The 25,484-nt window shown below is 41.7% G+C and overlaps 3 protein-coding genes across 4 annotated transcripts in view; 1 reads left to right on the top strand and 2 right to left on the bottom strand.

Annotated features, from left to right (window-relative positions):
• Positions 1-4,303: 4,303 nt before the first annotated feature.
• On the bottom strand, positions 4,304-10,983 carry LOC311046996 (synaptotagmin-A-like; the record flags this gene model as incomplete). The annotated part of the gene is made up of 11 exons (XM_084059580.1): positions 4,304-4,507; positions 4,670-4,803; positions 6,801-6,918; positions 7,185-7,352; positions 7,554-7,721; positions 7,861-7,974; positions 8,725-8,906; positions 9,071-9,264; positions 9,555-9,624; positions 10,789-10,848; positions 10,974-10,983. 11 exons carry the CDS (start codon positions 10,981-10,983, stop codon positions 4,304-4,306), a joined length of 1,422 nt encoding a protein of 473 aa, XP_083915706.1.
• Positions 10,984-16,076: 5,093 nt separating this feature from the next.
• bbs10 (Bardet-Biedl syndrome 10) lies at positions 16,077-18,737 on the top strand (the record flags this gene model as incomplete). The annotated part of the gene is made up of 3 exons (XM_084060663.1): positions 16,077-16,267; positions 16,422-17,417; positions 17,819-18,737. The coding sequence occupies 3 exons, from the start codon at positions 16,077-16,079 to the stop codon at positions 18,627-18,629; spliced, it is 1,998 nt and encodes a 665-aa protein (XP_083916789.1). The 3' UTR covers positions 18,630-18,737.
• Positions 18,738-19,869: 1,132 nt separating this feature from the next.
• The window catches only part of cd9a (CD9 molecule a), a 9,915-nt gene continuing 4,300 nt past the window's right edge, over positions 19,870-25,484 (bottom strand). For both annotated transcript variants that reach the window (XM_084060683.1, XM_084060684.1), the window contains exons 2-8: positions 24,182-24,284; positions 23,779-23,876; positions 22,568-22,642; positions 22,318-22,440; positions 21,363-21,449; positions 20,997-21,080; positions 19,870-20,863 (exon numbers count right to left, since the gene is read on the bottom strand). In XM_084060683.1, coding sequence (XP_083916809.1) covers positions 20,798-20,863; positions 20,997-21,080; positions 21,363-21,449; positions 22,318-22,440; positions 22,568-22,642; positions 23,779-23,876; positions 24,182-24,284 — 636 coding nt within the window. In that variant the 3' untranslated portion in view covers positions 19,870-20,797. The remainder of the gene's footprint in view (positions 20,864-20,996; positions 21,081-21,362; positions 21,450-22,317; positions 22,441-22,567; positions 22,643-23,778; positions 23,877-24,181; positions 24,285-25,484) is intronic.

Genomic DNA, 25,484 nt, shown 5'->3' with positions numbered 1-25,484 from the left:
ATCCAAATTATTCAAAATGTTCTACATTTCCGGTATTTTTCAAAATAATTCTAAAATAGCAGGTGTACAAGCTTGCAGCGTGGCACGAAGTGACATGCTGTGAGCTTGTAGATCTGCTATTTTTGAATAGCCGAGCTATACATGGATAAAGTGGTTAAAATGATTGTGATGCTATGTCCGTCCCCCCCCCCAGGACCCCTAGGGGGTCTCTGAAAGATGTGCCAATAAAGCTTCTTATCAGTTAAAGAAAAAATATATATATATATTTGACAGCAAGGAACTTAAGGAAGCACAGCTAAATAGCCTATAGATTAGAAGTACCCTTTTAAATTAGAAACCAGTTAGTTCAAAACGGGTTTACTTCTTGTAGGTTACAGTAGGGTTAGTGTTAGGCACACATTATGTCAAACACTATCCCTACCAATAATTTTAAAACATGGCTGAAAATGATAGCTAGCATCTTCTCTGTCCTCAGTTAGGCCTGGAAGAAAAACAGGTGTGTTTGACTGACAGCAACAGTAGACCCAATCAGTGATGTCCATTATCTTCTGCAATAGCCAATCAATAACCTGAACGGTCTAGCCTCATTCCCAGAAAATGTGCTATAAAATATTTGTGTATATTTTCTACTGTGAAATGTCATATTATATGTATATATATATATGTGTGTGTGTGTGTGTGTGTGTGTGTGTGTGTGTGTGTGTGTGTGTGTGTGTGTGTGTGTGTGTGTGTGTGTGTGTGTGTGTGTGTGTGTGTGTGTGTGTGTGTGCTCTGTAATAAACACAGTTAAATAATGAGTCTCATAGGAATAAAATTAATAATAATAATAATAAAATAAGTGATTGAGTTATATAGCTTTTCTATCAAACTTATTGTCTCTTTTTAGGGAAAAGAAGTGCAAACAGGTACCATATATACAGTGGATACAGGTGATGCAGCAGGACCATACAGGTGAGACAACAAAAGTGGAAGTTTTACATTTTGAGATAGGCTGTATTATTGTTTGGGGCACATTTTACAATTTACACTTTAGGCATTGAACAGACACTCTTATCCAGAGCAACTTACAAAATGTAAGCTAGGTCCCAACAAAGAGAAAGGGTAAATGGTCAAGTAAATTGTGCAAAGAAAACAAGTGCCATAAAGTTTAACATCAAACCTTGCATGTTTACATGCTATCCAAATAACATACTTGTGGTCAAGCATACAGTAATGGTCTATGTAAATAACATACAGTACATGAACAACAACATCTTTATAGTAAGACTGACAGAAGGTGTGCTAGGAGGAGGTGAAGAGGAGTCTGGAGAGAGTTTTCAGACGGCGGTGTAAAAAGGGGAGTGAGTGAATCTTCAATCATGCCGAGGGAGGGAGGTCATTCCACAGCTTGATAGCCAGGGGGGAGAAGAGTCTATAAAGACACTGTTGGCCAGGGTACAGGTATAGAGTAGTAGTGAAAGGAGGGACAGATCCTGTTAGCTGATTTAAGTGGGAGGAAGGGGTGTAGTTGTGGATCATGTCCTGGAGGTAATGGTGTGTCATGCCCAATAGTGGACAGTAACAAAGTATGTTACTTGAGTACTGTACTTAACTCGATTTTTAAAGTATTTGTACTCTGTACTTGAGTTTTAGTATTTTTGTTTACTTGACTTCACATCATGAATTAACCGCTTAAGCCCGATTTCAAATATAGTGAAAACACTATTATTGAATTGTTTTGGGATTTATTTGTTTTGTTTTGTGCAAATTTAAATACAGCAATGCATTGATATTAAAAAAAATGTACTTTGTAGTTTGTCATTTTGAATACTTTAAAAGCAAGTAGGCTACCGTACTCCAGTACTTTAACTGAAGTACAAATTTGACAGAGCAACTTTCACTTGTAGTTGAGTAATAATTGACCAGGAGTCAAAACTTTGACTCAAGTACTAGTGGGGTTGAGTACTTGTGTCCACCACTACCAATGCCCTTGATTGCCTTATAGGTCATCACCAGTGTTTTGTTTTGAATTGAATATGGGCAGCAACCATGCAGAAGCCAGTGAAGGGAACATAGAAAAAGAGGGGAGACATGAATATTTTGGAAGGTTGAAGACCTTTTACCGTATTCTACATGCATCAGTGTGTCATTGAGTGAAAAGATGCAATGCATTGCAGCCAGGTTCCATACCAGCAGAGCAGACGGAGACAGAAGGGGGTTGCAAGTGAGGTTTGGCTTAGTGATCATAACAGTAATGTTAGACCCGTTTTGAGCTCTTACTCTTCGTTATAGTATTAAGTATGTAACTAAAAATTACAGTATGTTAATACTAGTACTAATAATTCTGCAACACATTTTCTACTTGTTGTGAACAATTTAATGACCATGTTATTACGTTCCACGTATGACTTAGGCAAAATATTGTGGTGCTCTGTGACTGTTCAGTCTGCTGATGAATATTTATATGCATGTGTTGCTACAGTACTTTATTATACAGTTTGTGTGTCAGTCAATGACAATTGTACGCTTGTCTTTGTCTACTTTAATAGTACACAGTAGCACGTAGTGAGGACAGAGGAGGTGGCTGCAGTATAATTTAATTTATTTTAGTTTTAGTTTTTTAAATGTAAAACTAAATAAACTACAACAAACATTGAAACAATTATAAAACGTTATTGTGGGGAAATTGTGTGCTTGCTTGGATAAAATATATAGCAAAATGAGAGAATGGGGACTATTGAGGTGTAATGAATATATATTTTCCTAGCTGTGTGCTTGTGTGTGTGTATGTGTGAGTTCTTCAATCTATCTTTACATTGCAATAATAAAGAGACAGTTCACCTAATAATGTAACGTAATTTGGATATTACATCTGACATAGGCTATGTTGTTCTTTTTCATCTTCAAAGGAAGATATTCCATGGAAGAGCATATTTTGTGTAGATATTCAAATCATAAGAAAAACTATACAATCTTTAATTAACTAAAGACAATAGCAAGTTGACTTCTGGTGACCTCAGTTGACTTCAATCATGCAGAGGGAGTCATTCCACATCTTGGTAGCCAGGAGGGGAGTGAGAAGAGTCTGTAAAGACACTGTTGGCCAGGGTAGTGAAAGGAGGGACAGATCCTGTTAGCTGATTTAAGTGTGGAGGAAGGGGTGTAGTGGTGGATCATGTCCTGAAGGCAGGGGTCATCGTCATGCTTGTGGTGGACATTTTTGTCAAAATCCTATCTTTGCCATGGACATAAAAATGTGTGGAAAATTATATTACCAGAAACACACAAACCTGTGTCATACATACTGTCATAGTAAATAAGTGACATGCATATTATGAGGAAAACCTGGAGACTGAGACATTCAGTAATTGAGTCTTATGATCAAAATAATGTAAATAAACAAAAAACAAAAAATGTGCCACAGACAAGGCCAAGTCTAGCCACGGACACATTTATCCGTGTACACATTTATGACCCCTGCCTGAAGCTAATGGTGTGTCATGCCCAGTAGTGGACAGTAACAAAGTATGTTACTTGAGTACTGTACATACGTAAGTCATTTTTTAAGTGTCTGTACTTCACTTGAGTATTAGTATTTTTGATTACGTATGACTTTCACATTATGAATTAACCGCTTAAGCCCTATTTCAAATATAGTGAAAACAGCAGATCTACAAGCTTACAATATTCCATGGAAGAGCATATTTTGTGTAGATATTCAAATCAAAAGAAACAATCTTATACAATCTTTAATCAACTAAAGACAATAGCAAGTTGACTTCTGGCATCATCTGACATCAATTGAGCCAAGGGACAAGAGTCACAAGATAGTACTGATTTACGATTTAGATTAAGTAAAGTGGCATGCTGGGTTCCATTTTAGAAGGCTTTGGGTTGTCTCCCCCTGGAGGAATCTCTCATTTATATCAAGTGTGTCTAGTGTCGCTGAACTGTGTAGAATGAATGAGGCATTGAAAACATAGCCATGGATTTTTAAAAAGTCAATACGTTTAATTGTGTTGTCCGTAATGGTACATACATATATATATATTTAAAACTCTTCACAGCAGATTAAGATACAAGAAGAAAGATGAGGTGGCAGGACGAAGAGAGAAAGCATAAAAGGATCATAGCAGTGATGATGTTAACATCAACGCATTGGTTTTGGTTTGGTATCGTCTGGTAGACTTGTTTACTTGATGGTAAGCTTAAAAGTATCGTGTCAGAGATTGTGGCGAGGTAGGAACACAAAGGCCTATCAGTTACCAGTTGAGGTTTGAGCAGCAAACAGTGACCTAGCTTTGCCCACCAAGGTCACCATGTCTCATTTCTTGGCGATGAGGGCATTGACTTCGTCCTCTGGCTTCAGGGCGTGCCACTGAGCGATTGGTCGCCGCGGGTTGGCCAACATGTCGGCCCAATGGCGTTGCTCGGTCCCAGTACTGGTGCTGCCCAACAATACTTTCCCGATCGCGTCGTTCTTCCCGATCTTGTCATAGTCCAGCACGGTCACCGCTACCTGCACCTTCTGAGAAATTAAAATACACATGTAGACGAATGTTAGATCACATTCTGGTGTGTGTGTGTGTGTGTGTGTGTGTGTGTGTGTGTGTGTGTGTGTGTGTGTGTGTGTGTGTGTGTGTGTGTGTGTGTGTGTGAGAGAGAGAGATGTGAAGTGTGTGCGTAGTACCTCTAACTGTTCAAATGTTATTTCAAAGCTGAATGACTCATTGAAATAAGGGTTAAGAGTATGCTTCTTTATTGTTGTTTTCTTCTTCTTGAGTCTTTTCCCATTCTGCATCAAGTGGATCTTCACATATGGGTCTGACAGAGAGAGCAGACCGTTAGAAGTCATAGAATGTAGAAATGTGGCACAAACAACCTGCCAGTTAACACACACATACTACTCCACTGTTAAAAATCCATCAACTGCTCTTATTCCTACACAATACAAAACAAATATAAAAAAATAACAATACAAGTAGTCATTCCACTGTATTTGGAATATATTTATAAAACACCACAGCAACTCGATTTAATGGAGCTGCAGCCAATTTGTAACAGAGAGTACCAGGCCTTGTGGCCACTTAGAGACAACTGTATCTAATGTTGACATTCTTGTAGAGGCAAATACCAGTAGGTGAGGTTTAAATTGCACATTCCATTTTTCATTATACAGTATTAGGGTTTTTTCTCAGTGCGAGATAGACTCTGTGCATAACTGTAATCCCAGGTTTCCTGTTCCGGGTCATTTTCCTGTAGCTTCATTTGATTGGCAGGTTTGAACAGGAAACATACTGTATGACTATGACACCTTCACGTGTTTCCAGTTCAAATCTTCTGCTGAGCCACTCAGTGGAAGCAATAGGAAAATGAACCGGAACAGGACACACGTATGCCACCTTCTGGAAACCCGGGACTATAGTTATGCACGTCCATTCCCTCTATCAACATAATGGTTAAAAAAGAAAACCCTAAATGTAAAAACAAGTGCAAAACAACAAAGATAACAGGGGGGGGGGAGACATTGAGATTGTCTCTGGACATATACTATATTTAGTATATGTCTGCATACAGATTGATAACAGTCTGGGCTACTGAGTAGTTTGTATACAATTCCAACTAGAAAGTGCAAAGAAGGATAGCATGTGAAGAGAAGTGGTTGGGTCTAAAAAATAATCAGGGACCTCTCATCCGCACAATGCACTTTTTGTCCCCCAAAAAGGTTACAAAGTATTAAGGCCAGAACAGAACTGCCCATGTCTGTAACCGCAGATGTCCAAAGGTAGTGAGGGCCCATAACTCATAATCAGTTCAGGCCATTAATATAACTTAACTGTGTCCCCTAGCGTTATTTTTAATGCACCAGACACTTGTGTTTAATTTATTTTCATATGTTCTGATGTGCACAGTAATTGTAATGTATTGGTTCTTCCACCCCGAGCATGCATCAAGACAAATTCCATGTTTTGTTGAAATGGTAATTCATAATTGAATCTTGAATCTTGGTTCATAATACAGATGCTCTATTTAAGAGAGACCAGAGTCAACTGTATTTATAGAGACTCTGGAGTCTGAAGGACATTGCTAAGGACTTTTCCTGACTCCTGTTGTGACATCAAACATGCAGTTATGTGTCTAAAAATAGACTACACAAGCTGATCAAGTAGGCTGGCTCTGTCCTGGTGTGCATCACGCTGAACTCCCTGGAGATAGGACAACACTTCTCATCAACTCCACTCTGACTGATCCACTCGTGATGTGCCAAAGAGCATTACTGCCTCGTGCTTAAATTTGCTTATGCCTGACACTGCTCTGTTTTATTTCCTCAATGTTGCTGTAACATCTTAATTTCCCTCCATGGTATACAGTATCTCTATAAAGATATCTATGATACTCATAAACTGCAGCACGTATACAACCAATGACATGGGACATTAAACTAAAGACTAAACTAACAACACAATGAAAAGAACTGCTAAGCATGATGTCAATGTTCTGACATGCTGAGGTCAATTTATGTCATATGGCCCAGAGACTGAACACATCAAGCGTCTCCATGTAATCGTCTCCCTTGAATAAGAACTCCCACAGACTTAACCATGACCCTTACAAACACAAACTCATAAAGTGGGCACGCACGCACGCACGCACGCACGCACGCACGCACCCACCCACCCACCCACACACACACACACACACACACACACACACACACACACACACACACACACACACACACACACACACACACACACACAGATTCCTGGATTTATAGATAGATGATGATAAATCAAGAGTTCCAACTCTCCTTGGCTCACCTGACAAACCTCCCACATCCATCTTCTTGAGGTTTTTAGCCTCCAGAACCACCACCGTCAGCTTCCCCGCTGTAGGCACATACCTCAAGGATAAACAGATGTCACCTAGTCTCTCACTCTGGGGAAAAACACAGTTGTTGTTACAGTTAGCTCTTGGGTTTTCAAATAGGGCTTCACATTTTATAAAGCTTTGAAGCCATATTGCCATATTGACTATTGCATGTTCTACATTACAAGAAAGGACACCCCCTGTTCACCACCCCCCCATCAGATAAGCAAACAGTCTGATAATGGCTTTTTTTCCCAGAACTCTGGACATGATGTTGAATCAATATCCCCCCACCCCCCACCCCTTTTCTGATGCCTCAATCTTATCTATCTCACCTCCTCCTTCTCTGCTTTCTGCAGGTCCCTCCACTGGTCCACTGACTGGCTGAAGTCCATGCTGCTCATGGGAATCTTTATGTCACCAATGGCATCGTGTTTGGAGAAACGATCAAAGTCATATACGGTCATCACCAGAGTTTTACCACCCAGCTCGGTGTATGGTACCTGTAAGTACACACAAACACACACACACACACACACACACACACACACACACACACACACACACACACACACACACACACACACACACACGCACGTGCACACATGCGCAAGATATTGCCCAATGACCATGGGTGTCAAGGCTAACAGGAACTGAAAGCCAGGATAATATATGATACCGTAATTGTGAAATTAGATTTCAACCTTAAAAGTGAAGGTCTCATTGAACGTAGGCTCCAGGGTCTTCCTGTGGACTTTGGTCTCAAACTTTTTCTTCTTGTCGGGCATCAGGTAGACTTTAACGTAAGGGTCAGAGCTGCCTCCTACATCCATGGCTGGAAGCTCAGAGGCCTGCACGATACCTACGACCAGCTGGGGTTGGACGGCACAAAATGAGAGCCAGGGAGAGCAGGGGCATTTTAGGCCAACTGAGAAGAGGTAGGACGTCGGGATATGATATTGAACTGTCCACGTGAACAGTAATGCATCATGCTGGATATCAGTGTCTCACCGTGTTGTCTGTGAAATTGTAGTCTAATGTGAAATGTAGCCGGCCCAGCTTCTCTTCCTCCTTGGGATCTTTGTCCGACAGCCCCGTTTCTTTATCATCCTCATCCTCCACCGGCTATAACACACACACACACACACACACACACACACACACACACACACACACACACACACACACACACACACACACACACACACACACACACACACACACACACACACACACACACACACACACACACACACACACACACACACACACACAGACACAGAGACAGAGATATACTATTTCTAGCTATAAATATGTCTCACAGTATGCCTCGCAACTTGTGCACAGCAGCCTGGCTATTTTAAGTTTGGATGAGTGTATTCAGGGTTTACATTCCAGCCCACTGAGCCCAGCACTATGCAAGGTGAGATTTTGCAAATTATTACAACTTCAAACAGACAGGGGTGGAACTAATTTGTGAAATCACCCCGTGGCCGCTGTGTTGGTTCAGAATGTAAAACCTGGATACCCACAGAATGCCACTGGCATTCTGTGTCATTTAACACCACTGGCACATCATTTAATGTGGCCTATAATAAGACAAGCATCATTGGGTTGAGATGTTAATTGCTTGTTTGAAGACGGTGCACGAGTAGTGCACATTACACCTACAGTAGACTACAGCATGAGCGATGTGCAAACAGGGCATTAGTCCTAACACACACAGACAGTTTTATGGGTCCAGGGTGACAGGACAATGATACATTACAAGGACAATGCATCTGCCGGGAGATAAAGAATGTGTGTGTCTGTGAGCGTGTCTGTGAGCGTGTCTGTGTGTGTCTGTGTGCGCGTGCGTGTGTACGTGTAGCCTACCTCAATGAAACCTCCATCCATTTCAGTGTCAAACCCTCCCTTGCCCTTCTCTTTTCCTTTCTTCTTGTCCTTCTCCTTGTCCTTGTCCTTCTTCTTGAAACACTTCTTCCATACGCACACAGTGCACGTCAGCACCAAGCACAGACTCACCATGCACAAGGCAGCCACAGCCCACGATGGCACTGCATACACACATGAAGCATCACACGCAGAGCAGTATTAAACACATCTGCACTTTGACCAAATATTGACAATATAAACCCGATGCAAACAACAGGTGTCAGACAACACATGATGCCCTGCGCATCCTTCACAGTTACTCCTCTCTGCCAGGTTATTGACTCACTGCCACTGAGGACTCGCAGCTCAGTCATGAACTTCTTGACATTTTGCCCGTCATGGTGTTCCTGGCCGGGCTCTGGCGTCGACGTGGCATTTGGCATGTGGGTGGGGGAAGTTAGGGTGCTTGGCACAACTGGGGCAGCTCGGCGACTTCCTGTCATGGTGCAGCGGGGGTCGTCAATGGATCCACAGTTTCTACTTGAAAGAAAGAGAGAAAAAGAGTGACAGAAGAGAGACAAAACATAATTCATTCAGTAGATGGGACTATCACTGGATCTCCTGCTGAAATTCACAACAAAGCAACACACACACACTCATTTACTTCTAATTAGTTCTAATAAATGCCTACAGACTAATGTTCTTGTATTATGCATTTGTGTGCTTATGGACATTGTATGACTGTTAGTGTCAGATGGCCTCTCCTGTTTCTGCTGGCCTGGCACTAACTCTTGAACACAGGATATACAACCCTACTGCCTTTGCCAAACCTGCTGACAGAGAGGGGAGTGGAGGATGAGTAGAGCTGGGGACATGACATCGGGAGTGGGGAGGGGGGGGCTGGTGGACAACACATCCATCACCACACGTGGACGTGCTCTACTTTTATCCACGTTCCATGGCATGCAACCCATCGGTCATGAAGTTACAGTGTGTGCCGGTGACGGTCAAATTTGACTCGGACACCAACCTGTTCGGAGTCAAAACTTATCAACAAAGTCAGTGCTTCACAGTTGCGACTTGCGAGAATGTCTTGATATGTTGTTTATCTATTCCAAACACGTCCCAGGTGTTTAAGTTTGTGTCTGACTCAGCAGATGCATCACGCAGACCCAAACATACATCGACCTTCTGGAACCCTGTCTGCCAAGGATCTACAGAGGTACAGTGGGCTTTGCTGAAAGTACAAAGGCACAAAATATAAGACTTCTGAAGTACTTAATTACTGCAGCAACTGGGTGATTTTGAGGGTAATTATTTATTTATTAGAAGCAAGTCAGGTCAAATATGGACAAGCAACCAATCGGTTTCAAATCTTACTTTATTGTTAACTCTCTGATATAGAGAGATATTTTCATAATACATTAAAACAAATATTGTTATTTTGTATTGCAAAAATACAAGCATCATCACATTTACTTCCCTCTTGATTGGATGGAAAATATTATTGAATTACTTTTTTTTTCAAATTAGTCAGTTATTTATATTAATAATGAATATATTTTTGGGGAATTCCTTGTTTTTATGAAGTGGCAGTCAAATGAATGTAGAAAGATAAACATTTGAGATACCTTCCTTTGTCATGGCCCTATCATTGCTTAAATAAGTGCAACCACCATGAACGACATGATTCACATCATATAATCTTTAAACTTCTGTGGTCAACAAAGCTGAAACTCTCATCCTAACGGTGATTGATTAACATTCAATGACACAAGGTCACAGCAAAATACGGGAGCCGTGCCTATCATGTTGTTAATCCAGCATTTTACTCCGGCTTTAAACGCTTTATTATCAACTGACAGACAGTGACCCCCGTAGATCAGTCGTAATTTCTGATGTACAGGTGTCAGCATGCAATTGATATATTCACCGATCATAGATCAGGGAGAGAGTTGCATGGAAAATACCTCACACAGAGGGAGAGATATAATAATCAAGAACTTCACACAGAGGGAGAGATGCCTAAACTATAACGAGTGATGAGTGAGAGCAGAGACGTACCTGTATCGAGTCCCCGGTCCCAACGCTGCCGCTGAGGCTCACAGGTACTCCCTTGGCCGTCTTGGAGAGAAATTAGAGGGGAGGAGTAGGAGGAGAGAAGATGACAGGAGCAGAGAGGGTAGGAGAGGCGGAGGATGAGGGTGAGATTAGGGAGGAGTGGCAGTGCGTTGTCCTGTTGTTTTTACCTCCCACCATGCTCAGATATGAAGAAGAGATGCAGGTGAGTGATAGATCAGGAGGATGAGAGAGAGAGAGGGTTTGCGTTAGAAACCAAGGAAGTCGAGGTCAGAATGGGTGGTATCATCACACTTTTCGAGCATCTGTGTGTGTGTGTGTGTGTGTGTGTGTGTGTGTGTGTGTGTGTGTGTGTGTGTGTGTGTGTGTGTGTGTGGCAGTGTATGTCTCTCGGGTGCCTTCCTCTGTACGTGTGAACAAATTTTATTTTCTGCAGACTCAGGTCTCCAGGGCTTAAGTTGTCCGCCTGTTCGATGCCCCACCTCTGGTGACCTCTAATCCATCTCCCATAGGTCACCCTCACCAGACCAGTGATGAATATTCATTAGTGTAGTGACACACGCTTTTTAAAGACTCGTTAGCATACTGAGACTTCAGCAGGAGGCGGTATTTACATTTCCACTTGACAACCGTGTGTGTGTGTGTGTGTGTGTGTGTGTGTGTGTGTGTGTGTGTGTGTGTGTGTGTGTGTGTGTGTGTGTGTGTGTGTGTGTGTGTGTGTGTATATCTGGCTGCTGCAGCAGTCTTGTCTCATATTGTCTATGATGTTGCCTGAATTAGAACGTTAGGATGTGGCATCTGCAGCAACACAGAGATCATGTTCCGAACGGCCCCGCCCAGTTCACCTTGAGATACCACAGATGAACAGATACTGTACGGAGAGAGACAGAGAGAGAGAGAGAGAGAGAGAGAGAGAGAGAGAGAGAGAGAGAGAGGGGGGGGAGAGATACACAGACAGACAGAGACACTCCTTAGCATGCACACACGTACACACATACTGTATATACTTAACATTTTGGACATGAAGCCTAAGGTTCTGCATAATGAAGTTGTCTAGGGGAATTAATCTATTAAGTATTTGATGGGACATGACTGCATTAAAGCATAGAAAGCTTCATGTATCATTATCTCTATATGTTTTTGGCATTTTACATAACATGAAATACTTGATCAATAGTGCATTCTAAAGGTTCATAGACCTTTAGAATAGTATGGTAGAACTTTATGAACCACTATACTGTTCCACCTACTACTTCTTTTGTTTTTTTGTTGGTCTTTTTTATTGCGCTTTTTTTTTTTCTCTAAGCACCTTAACGTCTATAAGTAGCCTATATCATGCACAGTACATACATTGCTGCTATGCTCAGGCACCTTAGTCTGTCTCTTATCTCAGGTACTTTGTAAATATGTAGATAACTTGTTTTTTGGCTTCTATTGTTCTCTTGTTTGATCTCCTTCCCACTTGCCCCCCTACCCCTCTTCTTCTCTCTCTCCCTACTCTTCTTTCTACGGAATTTAACGTTGCAATGGGAATGATGTACAAAAACAAATTTCACCCACTTTTTTACCTTGTAAACCTGTAATGTGACAATAAACCTGATTCTGATTCTGATTCTACTCTTTAATATTTTTCCGTAGCAATATTCAGTCTACAGTATAAGGATGTATGTATCATTTCTTTGATGTCCAATACTGAGTCCTGTAAATGAAATGGAATACTATTTTGTTCTCACTGCAACAGAGTGCAACCTTCCCCTCGTGTGGTAATTGATGTGATGGAAACCTTCTATCTCTCTGGCCCCAGATTAGCATGGCTGTAACTGATATCAAAGTAGATGGACCTGCTGAGAGACACGTAACCAAATAGACATGTTATGAATAATTGTAAACTACAAATGACTTTGTGCACTAGTAGTGTACACTGTACAGTGGTATTGATGTAACATAAGTAGACTGCCACCTATAGTTAATTGATGAGTTATTGTACAAGTACAGACAAATAAATTGAAGAATTGTTGGTTAAATAACTTTATAAGTATTTGTGGCTTAATTGAGTGTTTTATGTTGCCTCTATAAAACATTTAGGTTGCTAACATAGTCCAATTGCCAAAGCCTGTCCAATGAGTAAGTATGAAAGTTAATATTAGGGCATAGAGTGTACCAAAAACAAATACTATAATATATTACCATACATTTTTAAATATGCAGTTTCAGTTTCACATGAGTTAGTTAATCAGAAGTGTAATGCCTCTCAAATAGTTTTATAGTACTCAAATTCACATAAATGTGTGCACAATGACAGTGAAGAGAATTCATATAAAAGACACTAAATCAAATAAACCTGTTTCAAACTCTGTCACATAAAACATTACTGGGATACTGGATGAACAAGCGTGATGTGCAGTCTCAACATTTTGTCCTTGGTTCGCCAGAATCCTGTATAATATCTGTTCTGTCTGTCTGTTCTCTTCTCCTGCTCTTGTGAAAAGATGGCTCTAATTTGCCACAACACACACACTCTTTTTTTGTGGTTGTGAGCTAAACCTTGCTTGGAAGTTAAAACTCCAGAGGAGTGGAACAGAGTATCTCTGGGGTCTGGGGGCATGCTTTTCTTTTATGCTTGTTTCACTTCACAAAGCTTTTCATTAATTTAATGGGTGAATTATGTGTTTGCACATGTACAGTATGCACTTTTACAGTATAAACAGTTCCCCTACAAACTGTTCATAACCTTGGCTTTTTGTATATTTTCCTCCAAAACAGCCTTCATCTGACTTCAAAGGGAGCAAAATGTTGTCCCTGCTTCATTTGTGGCTCATTCATCAGATAGATAGTTGGTCCTCCTTATTGATCTAAGCTTCAAGTGTAAAAACAAAACATAAGAATAAGCAATTAGCTATGTAAAAAGGACAAAGTTTGGCCAAAATAAATCGGTGAAACTGAGCCACTGTCCTTGTCCTTATTTAAAGTTGGTGGATGCTTAAGTTGGTGTGTGGGTATTGGGTAAGACTAAAGCTAGCTATCCTCGACTAAAGACATTCTAAGTCAACTAGCCTAATAGTCATAGGAATTTGTTGACTAATCAATTACTTGACTCAATTAGGCGGGGCCTACTTAATCCACAAATCTGTAAAATAGTGTTTGCTGCATACAATCAAAGAATAGCATTTTCAGGTAGGTTGGTTCTAATGTTGATTTCACAATAGTCACTGATGGCTATACTTTCCCGGTAGACAGACGACCTCCCTCCCCTTTTTTTGTATATATTTTTTTATTGTTCATGCTTCTTTTTTTCTTTTTTTTGCACATAGTGTATTTTTTCACTGTATTTTTTATGTTGAATTGAAATGTTTGGTTGCTACAGTGGGTGCGTTCGGAAATTACGCACCGGAGCACACTCGCCTATTAGTTTGTATTGGCCAGTGCGCTCAGTGCTGTATTTTCGAACGCGCTATATGTCTATGAAATTAATTCAAGAACCCCAAGGGAAACAAGTCCGCAAGGACTTCTTTGGTCGGACCTTTTAGACAAAAGTATTATAAATCTAACTGTGTTGTTTTACATTATTATGCCTAATACATTTTTCAATCAATCAATACAAAAATTGGAAATACTCCAGAAGTATTTTTTACTTAAGTACAGTACTTGAGTAAATGCACTTACAGTACATTACACCACTGCTTTTTACTTTACTCTGTAATGTATTTACCTTGGCTTTGTAACCATTCTCCATCCCACACACTAGATGGCAACCTTCGATAGGGGGACATTATTCCTCTCGTCCGTTTCACACAGAAGAAGTGTTGTTTCCAGCGTTGCCATTTCGGCTTATTATAAGCGACTTTGGCCTTCTTTTTCTGTAAAGTTGCTTGTAAATATATTGGTAGTTGCGGTTTTTTGGGCTTGTTTCCAAATCCAAAGTGTACTTGCTTATTTAGGCTTACTTCCAAATATATTATTTTTTATAAATACTATTATTTAAACTAGTGGTTATCAAATATTGTATCAAATATATGAAAATGTGCCAGGGAACATTTGAGTTGTTAGAATGTTTTTTTTTTTTTAATCCAAATATTCCACATTTTATTGCAAGAGTTTTTTTTAAATAGCCGATCTACAAGCTCTCAACGCGATGTGACCATAGTGTTAAAAATAAAATGTGATGCCTTGTGAGCTTGTAGATCTGCTATTTTCAAATAGCTGATTTAGGTTCAAAGTGCTTCTTTTGGGCTTGTTTTCCTAGACCTGGTTGCTTATTTCTCTCTCAAAATCTGGCAACACTGGTTTCTAGGATACAGAGGAAAACAAAGCAAACCTCTCTACACAGCATGTAATCACTTCTAACACTGTTGTTTTGAAAGCAATTGTCGTCTTCAATGATCTGATTTTGTGGTTGCTGGAAAACGGATCCATGATCCTACTGCCAAACGGCTTGGTCTAAGTACTTGCTTACTGTACTGTAGTTCGCTTGCTAACGTTTGCTTGTGAAGTTATATTAAAGCCAGTTCTTAGCCTTGGATCAAGACGGTCATCAAGGCTTACAAACAGATGGTTGTCAGTGTCAATCTGCGATCACGGAGTCTGACAGAAACATGTGGTGAAAAAGGTAGGTGGTTCTAACGCTATATTCGTGACAATAGCCACTGATACAGCAGGATAGGTGGCCACTCATTCTGGGCACCTCGATGTAAAATTGGCTATTTTGTGAAAAATGTTGAGAAATTTAATATTTGAAAAATGGTCTTAAGTAATATAAAGTATACATGATGTGAACATGCACGGTATATCATTATCAGACTTAATTTTATCCTTCAACTTATTGTTTATGCCCCAAAATGACTGGATATACAGGCTTTGTAGCAATTTGTAGCATTGTAGAAATATTAGACCTTAATTGTCGAATGTAAGCAAGTTCTAATCATGTATACTTTACTTTACTTAAAAACATATGTCTTTTTTTACATTTTGGAATAAATAGCTAATTTAACACGAGGTGCCCACTCTTCCTTGGTGCCCACCTATCTTGTTACCCACCTATATCCTGTTACCATCTGTAGCCACCACTACATTTTAGCCATGTTTAGAGACATGTCAGCCACTCAGCCGTTATAGGGTAATGATTCACCATACCTAATATTGTGCCTTTTGATGCTGATGCCTCGTTACTGAGTATATTCCGTACTTGTGTTTGTGATGTTGACACCCGTATTTCCCTTCTGTCTTCCCTGGTTGGGAATGAGTCTTAAGTCTTTCTGTCCCACCAGGGTACGAGAATGCAGCAGGTGGAGCATGTTCACCTGAAACATGTCCTGGAGACGGTGTCTGTGCTGGAGGCGGTGGTTCGCCGCAGCTTCGGTCCTGATGGGGGTCAGGTGCTGTTCACCCGCAATACGGGAGAGGTGATGCTCAGTCGCAGTGGGACACGCATCCTCACAGCACTACAGCTGGAGCACCCACTGGCCAGGTACCGTAATAATATCCAATTCCTTTCCAATCCCCTGTATCTCTAACACAATCAATCACAATATTCTTTTACTGGTTTTATTATGATCAATGTCCAACAAAGGGTTAGGATTGATCAGTTTTACCAAAAAAAAAATGTGTGTGTTATATTATAGGATGGTGGTGGAGTGTGTGTGGAAGCACAGTGCCGTCACAGGGGACGGATCCAAGACTTTTGTCCTGTTGCTGTCTTCATTGTTACGGGAGATTCAAACAGCAGCTTGCAAGGAGCCTAATGTATCTCGCAACTATACCTCCAGAAGAGCAGCGGAAGCTGCCACTGCTAGACGCTTGGCCGAGGGACTGCTGGCCTTTACATTGGAGGAACTGGGGGGCTTAATCGCTGAGGGAGTGGTCCCCTATGGAGAGACTATTTTGTGGGACGTTGGAACTGTAGACGCACATATTTCAGCACAGACTGCAACAGACACACGCACCGTGCACAGGCTGCTGTCGGCATTCTTTTATACTCGGCTTGGGCGAGCGCACCACGACCTCATCAGCCGCCTCACCTGTGAACTGCTCTCGTACTGGTGCCATGGCCATAGCGACACGGTTTCTTCATCGCTCCATTTCATAGATGACAGGTTCCCCGCATTGCATACATCTGTATCAGGCTTCCCTGTTAGTTGTTCGCGTTTGATCGAAGGCCTGGTCATTCACAGGGACTTCTCCACACCGTGTCCACAGAGTGACGTCCAGCCGGTGAAGGCTGTCGTGGTCAGTGGGCCTCTGGAGCCATGCAAGCTAGCTGGAGGAGCCGTGCTAGAACTGGGGGGAGGAGGGGTCGGAGAAATGAAGATGGAGGCTAGAGAAAAGAGAAGCAGTGTTTTAACCTACAGAGTTTGGACAGAGAGGACACTAGAGCGTGTGATTGCAATGCTGCAACACTTGGGTGTTACTCTGCTCCTTTCTGCCGTGACTCAGTCTGAGGCGTTGGTTGCTTTGGCTCGACGGGTCGGCATATGCGTGGTGGAGTGCGTTGGCGAGGACGAGCTTTCTCTCTTCTGTTACTTAAGTGGGGCCGAGACTGTTTCAGACCACCGGGTGATTGGACAGGAGCATGTCGCTACCCTCGCCTTTTGCCAACCTATACTGCTAGGAGCTCACAGGTTTGAAAACGCACATAAAAACACACTCACTGGTCACAGGTCTTTAATGATCGATGCTGGGCTTATCTTGTCTGAATTTACATAAGAACAATTACACTGCCGTGTCCAGTGGGTGGCCTAAGGTGGCATGTGCCACCCCTGAAATCTGACTGGTCACTCAGGGTGCCACCCATTATCCTAAACCATGATTGATGACTGACTTTATTTAATGTATCTTTAAGTTGAATTTTAACACAGGAAAGAAATACACTGTAATGTTAGTAATTAAAGTGAAAATAAATGTTAATGTTATGTTCATGCCACCCCTACATAAGTCAGTGCCCTACTTGAGCCACCCCATTCAAAAAAGTCTGGACATGCCACTGAATAGTTTTTCTAAAGTCCTTTTTTGTCCTTAACAGGTATGTCCACGTGGGCTTCCCCGAGTCTGAGGGAGGGGTCAAGGCCAAACTCTACAGTCTGGTGATCTGTGGTCCAGGGGAAGGCCAGACAGACCAGTGTACGTGTGCAGTTCGAGATGCCTTCCGCATGCTGCTCACAACCCTGGAGCCCATGCAAAGTTCTGGAAGCAAAGCTGTCGAGAGCACCTCACTCACTGAGATACACACAGACAAAACTGCCTACAAAGTTGCTGCCGTATCTTCCTCTGGGAAGTGTGCATCGGGGCTGGGCTGTGCCGTACCTGTTGGTGGAATGTTTGAGTTTCTGCTACATCATGCCCTCCTACAGTACGGCTCTATTCACGGCACCTCAGATCCACACGCCCGGTCCCACACAGAGACGGGTGTCCTCGCTATGTGCAGGCTACTGGGAGGTGCTCTGCTGTGTGTGCCCCGGCATATTCACTCGCACAGTCCTCGACGCTTCCTGCAAGTTCAAACCCAAGTCCTAAACTGTTTACGAAGAGACTACCACACACTCAGTCACATGCACAAACATGGCTACAAAATAAGCCCCATGCTGAGTTACAGTAAAAGCAATGGGCCCGTAGAGGTGGGTGAGATGAACACCGATTTTTCTAGAAAAATGTGTCCAGGAATCACTGTGTTGGACTCAGACCTTGAGTCGGTCTCCTGTAAATATCAACTCATTCTGGCTGTGGTGCAGTGTGTCAGAAGTCTGCTGCGGGTGGATGCCATTCTACACACACATACACCGTTGCACAGGAAGCCACGCAGACACTCACACACTCACCACGAGGACACAGAGTAGGACAGAATTGTCATCACGTCTAGCCAGGAATACCATAAACATTAAGCCTTGATTCAAGTATTATTCTGATAGTCCTTGGGATTGATTTAATCTTGAATGCAAGTCACTGTAAAACTTGTCCAAGCACAATTAATTTCCCTATTATTTTCTTTGGCTTTGTATTTCCCCAGAGAAAAAGTGAAGAGCATATTACATGACACATAGTTTTGGCATTTCATTGTTGTTTTGCGTAGTTAATAGGCACTTAAAGCGTACCACCCTGTCCTGAATCATGGAAGGTTTGGCAAGAACAATATTAGAGAAAAACAATAAATCACTAAGTGTTTGATGTCTGTCTAGGACAAAAGGTTAATTTGTCAAATTTGTCAAATGATGTCGTCCCCTGTTGTTCTACACTACAGTATGAGCCATTGTGTGCCTGTGTGAGAGGCTGCTTACATTGGCTCGTCTCCTCTTCCAGTTCACATCACAGTTCCTTTTTTATCAACATTCCCTTCTCTTATCTCGGCTCTCCTGCCCTCTTCCTTTGGCCAATGCACACTCTGTTACATGAACAGCCTACACACAAGTTTTCACATGCAGCCACCCAAACGTATACACACACACACTGTTTTATAATCAGTGTTATCGCTGTTATTGGGCAGGGAGTCAGAGTGGGCAACTCCCAGCTGTTGGCACTCCAATCACAGTTAACTTCCTGCTTTCAACCTCACATCAGCGCTATCACAGGAGTCCTCAGCCAATCAGAAAACCCCTTGCTGGAACTTTTTGGAGTGAGTCAAACGTCACAAAAGATAAACACTAGTTCTCTATTGACACACTCATACACATGATCATACTTACACGCACACAGTCAATCATTGCTCTGTAATTCATTTCAAGTACTCTGTAACTTTCCATAAACGTACTGGGACTGGTTAGCGTGTAGATAATGATCCTTGATTGTGTTGATTCCTGTTCCTGTTGATTTGGATCCAACTCTAGATGAGTCAGACATGATGATAGCAAATCATTGAGATACGAAGGAAATATTGTGGCTAGTTCAGATATCACCCGGAGAGGTTAGGTTATTTTCCACTGCATGCGTATAATGGAACTGGAGGTTGTTTTCAGCCTCCTACTTGATCCAGCAAAACGCCAACTGGACACTAATTTCGTTTTGGAGTCTTGAGCATGAATACTCATATGACCGCAACTCATAATGCAATTCAGAGGTTACAGTATTTCAGACTAGACCATAGTTATTACATTGTGTTTTATTTGGCTTTCTTCATTACATCTTTGTTTCTGTGCAACAGACATGTGCATACAGTATAAATCCATCCGGTCGATTAAATAGACCAGGTTATATCATTCCATTTCAACAAACGAACTGCATATACAAAGAAATCCTACGCATAGAAATATACAGATCAAAAAAGAAGACATACAAAATGAGTCTGAGACTTGAAGGCGTATTCAGCATGGGTAAAGTGAGGGAGGAAGAATGAAGAGGAACAGAATCTGTTGTGTAGAGACGTGCACATTATGCTCAACCAGACAGATTCTACACTGAATTAACCACACAGGCCTGACATTTCATTGGCTACCAGACAATGTGGATTGATTTAATTGATAATTAGAGACAGAACAATAAAAGTTCATTGGCTGTTTGCTGTATTCTGCTGAAGTGGTTGCTTGTCTTTTTTCCCGTTCTTCTCTGAGCCATGGTTCTCCTTGCCAGTGGGTGGCCCGGTGTGTTTTCAGTAGAAATGTGTTTAAGCATCAAAACATCAAATGTGATCCTTTGTTTGTATAATTAAGAGTCCACAAACACCAATTTAGATCAAATGAGCACAAATTCTACATTGCTGTTACATTTCCATTTAAGTACAGATGATGCCCGTGCTATAGTTGGGCCTATCAACCACATTGCATCTAGTCCAGGAAGGGTTAGGCTTGAGCTTCAGTCTGCACAGCTATACCTGATCTATAAATCATTAGCCTCCACATGCTAACGCGGGAAGTCTGCATGATATAACAAATCAGGAATATCTGGAGTGCCTCGCTTGGGTTGCCCCTCCTGAACCAGCGGTGTTTCTATTGGCAGTGGAGAGTCACGTGACTCTAGAAATGACATCATGCAACATTAACGGGCTCGAGAGGTGTGCGACAGCGGGTCGACGTCCTCACACCACCTCCCGAGACTTCCTGATGGCACAGCACAGGAGCATGCTGAAGATCATCCCGAACATCTGGGAGAGAGAGGAAGAAGGAGAGCGAAAAATGTTTGTCTTTCTTTTTAACCTACTAGCCTGACTTCCTGCCTGTGTCCATCTCACAGAGCTAATATGCTCAGGGTTACAGTTAGCACTAAATAAGACGTACCATGATCACGCCAATGGTGATGCCCACCCCAGCGATGATGTGGAGCTTGGAGTCAAACACCTCATCGATGGCATCGGGACAGCTCTGCAACAGACAAATGACACTCATTCTTATTCTCTCCTTTACAGCCCACACTGAACACACTGTACGTTAATGGTACACGGAACAGACTGCCTATGAGCATTAAGTCTTTGGCTGATTTCAATAAGGCTGTGTTGCCATAGTAACCCTGTGAGGGGTTGGGTGCAGTTTTGTCTAAAAGCAGGGACTTCTGTGACGTGAGTGTGGCATTGGATTGTGTTTGCTATCTGCATGCTTTGAATGTGCGTGCATCCAAAACATACAAGACATGATTGGTCATCATACCTTAGTGATGAGCTGCTCAAGCAGTTCTCCTTGGGGACAGGTGTCTTTGGCTTCATTTATGACAGCTCCAGTCCCACAACAGTCCAGCTGTACACACGCACGCGCGCGCGCACACACACACACACACACACACAGATCAATGTAATGTAAACATAGAAGATGGATGGTGCAATTCGTTTTTTTTTATAAATAAGTAAAAAATAAAAAATTAAACTACTACACAGCCTGACCTCCGTAAAGATTAACTGATTAAAAATGGGCAAAATAATTGGTCTTTCCAGTCAGCCACTAATTAGCTACTTCCTTCTTTGGAAGCTGTGGAATGCCATTTGTGCCTCCTTGTTTTTTTTTCATATCACCTTTCATCAGAGCTGACTCAACTGTGTTTGGGTCAATGATGAGTCATTGTTCAAAAATGAGGACGACTAAAGCCTAATTTTTATACTTCATCGTATGAATGTGCCTCATGCCGACGTGTCTCTGTGAGTGACACAGGCGCAGTGGTGGATGAAGTACTGACATATTTTACTTAAGTAAAAGTATCAATCCACAATGTACAAAAGTACCAAAAGTGAAAGTACTGATTATGAAGTATCAGCTCACAACGTGCCGCTTCGCGATGCGTTGTGAGTTTGTAGATCGGCTATTTTCAAATAGCCAAAGTATATATAGTGTTGAAGTGGTTGATGTTTTGTAATAATATTCAAAATCTTAAAAGCAACTAGTAACTAAAGTAGAGGAGTACAAAGATTGTACTTTTTACTCCACTACTTTAGTTACTAGTTACTTATAAGATTTTTTTCATTTGTCTCTGAGATGTAGTGGGATGGAAAATTTGAAATACTACAGTAAAGTAGAAAAATACCTAAAAATTGTACTTAAGTACAGTACTTGAGTACATGTATCTAGTTACTTTACACCAGTAATGGTGGTGCTCAGACCAAAGATGGCTCACCCCGGCTTGGATCACCCGCAGTGTCTTTTCGAGACTCTCTTTCTCCGTTGATGAGTCCTTTTTTAGTTCCTCCACATATTCGTTGTGCGTCGTCTCGTAGAACCTTGTTATGTCGCCCACAACCTACAGAGTTTCACAGATCAGCAATAATAGTGCATGCATACTCTATGACCTTTTGGCATGGATACACAGTTGTAACTTTGCTCATATTTATTGTTCAAGGATCAGTAAAGGACATGTATTCGGGCACCTTGCTTTGGTTGGAGAATCCCCAGATCCCAGCAGCAACTTCGACAGCAAATATGATGAGCAGGAAGAAGAAGAACTGGACAGAGGGGAGAGACACTCAAAATTACCTGAGATTGTGTGTGTGTGTGTGTGCGCGCGCGTGTGTGTGTGTGTGTGTGTGTGTGTGTGTGTGTGTGTGTGTGTGTGTGTGTGTGTGTGTGTGTGTGTGCGCGCGTGTGCGCGCATGCGTGCGTTAGTGCGCGTTTGTGCGCGTGTCTGTGAGTGTCTGTGTGTGTGTGTGTGTGTGTGTGTGTGTGTGTGTGTGTGTGTGTGTGTGTGTGTGTGTGTGTGTGTGTGCGTGTGCGCGTGTGCGCGCATGCGTGCGTTAGTGCGCGTTTGTGCGCGTGTCTGTGAGTGTCTGTGTGTGTGTGTGTGTGTGTGTGTGTGTGTGTGTGTGTGTGTGTGTGTGTGTGTGTGTGTGTGTCTTCATGGGTATGGGGGCATTTGCCCAGCATGTCATGCTGTCCTTTGACTGGACTTGCACCTAAATACGTAGACTCCTCCTCCTAGGAGATTTAGCACAAGAGGATTAGGAAGGGAAGGGGGGGGGGGAGCTAGAGAGAGAGAGGGGGGTGGGGTAGGTGAGACAGATGCTCCTAACACTCCAGTACCACGTCATGAAAAAAACACTTTTTCAATTGAAAATACTGCATTACTTCATTGTACTTCATGCAATGAAGTAAGTATCGTATCCTCAGTATCCCACTTAAGTGTAAATCATGAACTAACCAACCTCGTCCTAAATAAGAAATATGCCATCTCTTATTATCATTGTTTACTAAGTGCATGTGTCTGTGTTTGTGTCCATGACTATAATCTCATAAACCGCTGGTCAGTGCCAAATTTCTTGTCCATATCTGTAAATCAATGTGACATCACAGTGATATGATGTCACAGTGTCAAGATCCACATGCCGTTTATTAGACTCTGTCTTGTTTCTGTTTATTTTGATCAGCCACTTGAACAATGGGTTGTGTGACAAAGTACAAATTAAGCCTTAACTGGAGCTGTTGAGTAGGGCCACTGGCAAGACTTATACATACGTTTGTAGGATGTCGGGATCCTATCATGTCAGGAAATTATTCTCGTGTTGTTTATATGTGGAAACATCAGCAGTCAAAGGAGTGAATAATAAATGATATAAAGGATCAAATAAAAAGGACCTGTACTGACCAGTCCCAGCATACATGGAGATTCCTGGATAGCACCGCAACATCCCAGGAACCCTACCACCATCATCAATGATCCAGCCCCTATGAGCATATACACACCTACACACACACACACACACACACACACACACACACACACACACACACACACACACACACACACACACACACACACACACACACACACACACACACACACACACACACACACACACACACACACACACACACACACATACACACACACACACACACACACACACACACACACACACGCGTTAGATAATCTGCAACCGTCATTTGGGTTTTGCATGAAACTCGGCTCATGTGAACCAAAACCTTCCCAAAGACAAATGTTGACTTCATTCAAATATGATCATATACTCTGAAGCTAAACAGCTTACCTGTGTAAAACACATAGGGAGAGTTATCGTCTTCAAACAGGCCCTTTGTCTTTGCATCAAATCTCAGCCACAAGCCAATAGCTAGGACAGCCGTTCCTGCAAGCTAAAAAACAAGAAAGCATATTCAATAATACAGTGCTATTCAACACAGGCATCTTAGGATATACAAGTACATAGCTTTCTAACACAATAATTACTACTGTAGGTGACAGTAAAGGTGCACTTACTATGTGCACTTTTACATGTTAAAACCTACTTGTTAGTTTCTATTTAATCATCTCTCTCTTTTTACCTTTCCCCTCCCATTTTGCAACCGCAGAGCTGCACATTCTGCCCTCGGAAACGCCACCTGTGTCACCTCACTACAGGGTAAGTGAAACGTGTCTGCTGCATGCATTAATAACCTGACATGATTTCACTTCTCGTTTCCCTTGAAAACCCAAACACAGACAGTCTCACGTTTACACTCTTGATAAGGATAAGGATACGTCTTGGCGTTCAAGGGCAATAAAACAGAGGACAGACGGGAACTACACTTAAGAGATAACGTTTGAACTGGCATAACTCTGTGGTCGTAAGACTCATAAGTCCAGGTGTGCCGTGGGATTTTGTGCCGAGCCATGTGGCCCATAGGTCAGGAGCCCATCTCCTGTTTCTTTAGCGTGAGGCAGCTTGAAGCACAAGTATGTCATTATAGGTGAACACTATATACTACATATACTGTGTAATGCACTGCAAAGACAAATAGCAGATAAAAAGACAATATTGTGTAGGTAGCAATTACATTCTAAACATAAGATAAGATAAGATAGGTTAAGAGATAACTGCAGCAAGACTGAAACACAGGAGAGGTACAGGAAGAACCAAGATAAATAAAAAACAAAGTAAAATAAAATACTGGCTCTATACAGTATTCACAAGAAATCTATCAAGAAATAAAAATGTACAGTGAATATATTTAATATAATCTATTACTATACAAATATCATAATAAATATATTTAAATAGAATAAAAACATATATATTTTTTAATTGTATATTATATAAGAGTTATAACACGTGTTATAGAGGCTGTTTGGCATGGATTTGAATGTAGGTGTGCTTTGAGATTTTGACTTTCCCTTTGGTGTGCCTTGGGCACAGAAAGTTTGAACAGAACTGGCATAACTTCCCTGAACTTCCTCAACTCCTAACTGTCATAACAGAGCTCAATTTAACGGTTCAACATGCACTGTGGTTGGAAGACGGTATGATGTAATCGTGGCAACCATGTCTTTTTGATCTAGATCAGGATGGGCCTCGA

Source organism: Gymnoscopelus microlampas (genome assembly GCF_963454915.1).
Source record: "Gymnoscopelus microlampas genome assembly, chromosome: 6".
In the NCBI taxonomy this organism is placed as follows: Eukaryota; Metazoa; Chordata; class Actinopteri; order Myctophiformes; family Myctophidae; genus Gymnoscopelus; species Gymnoscopelus microlampas.
Note: the sequence above shows the minus strand (reverse complement) of the source record. Positions and strands in the feature narration are given on the sequence as shown.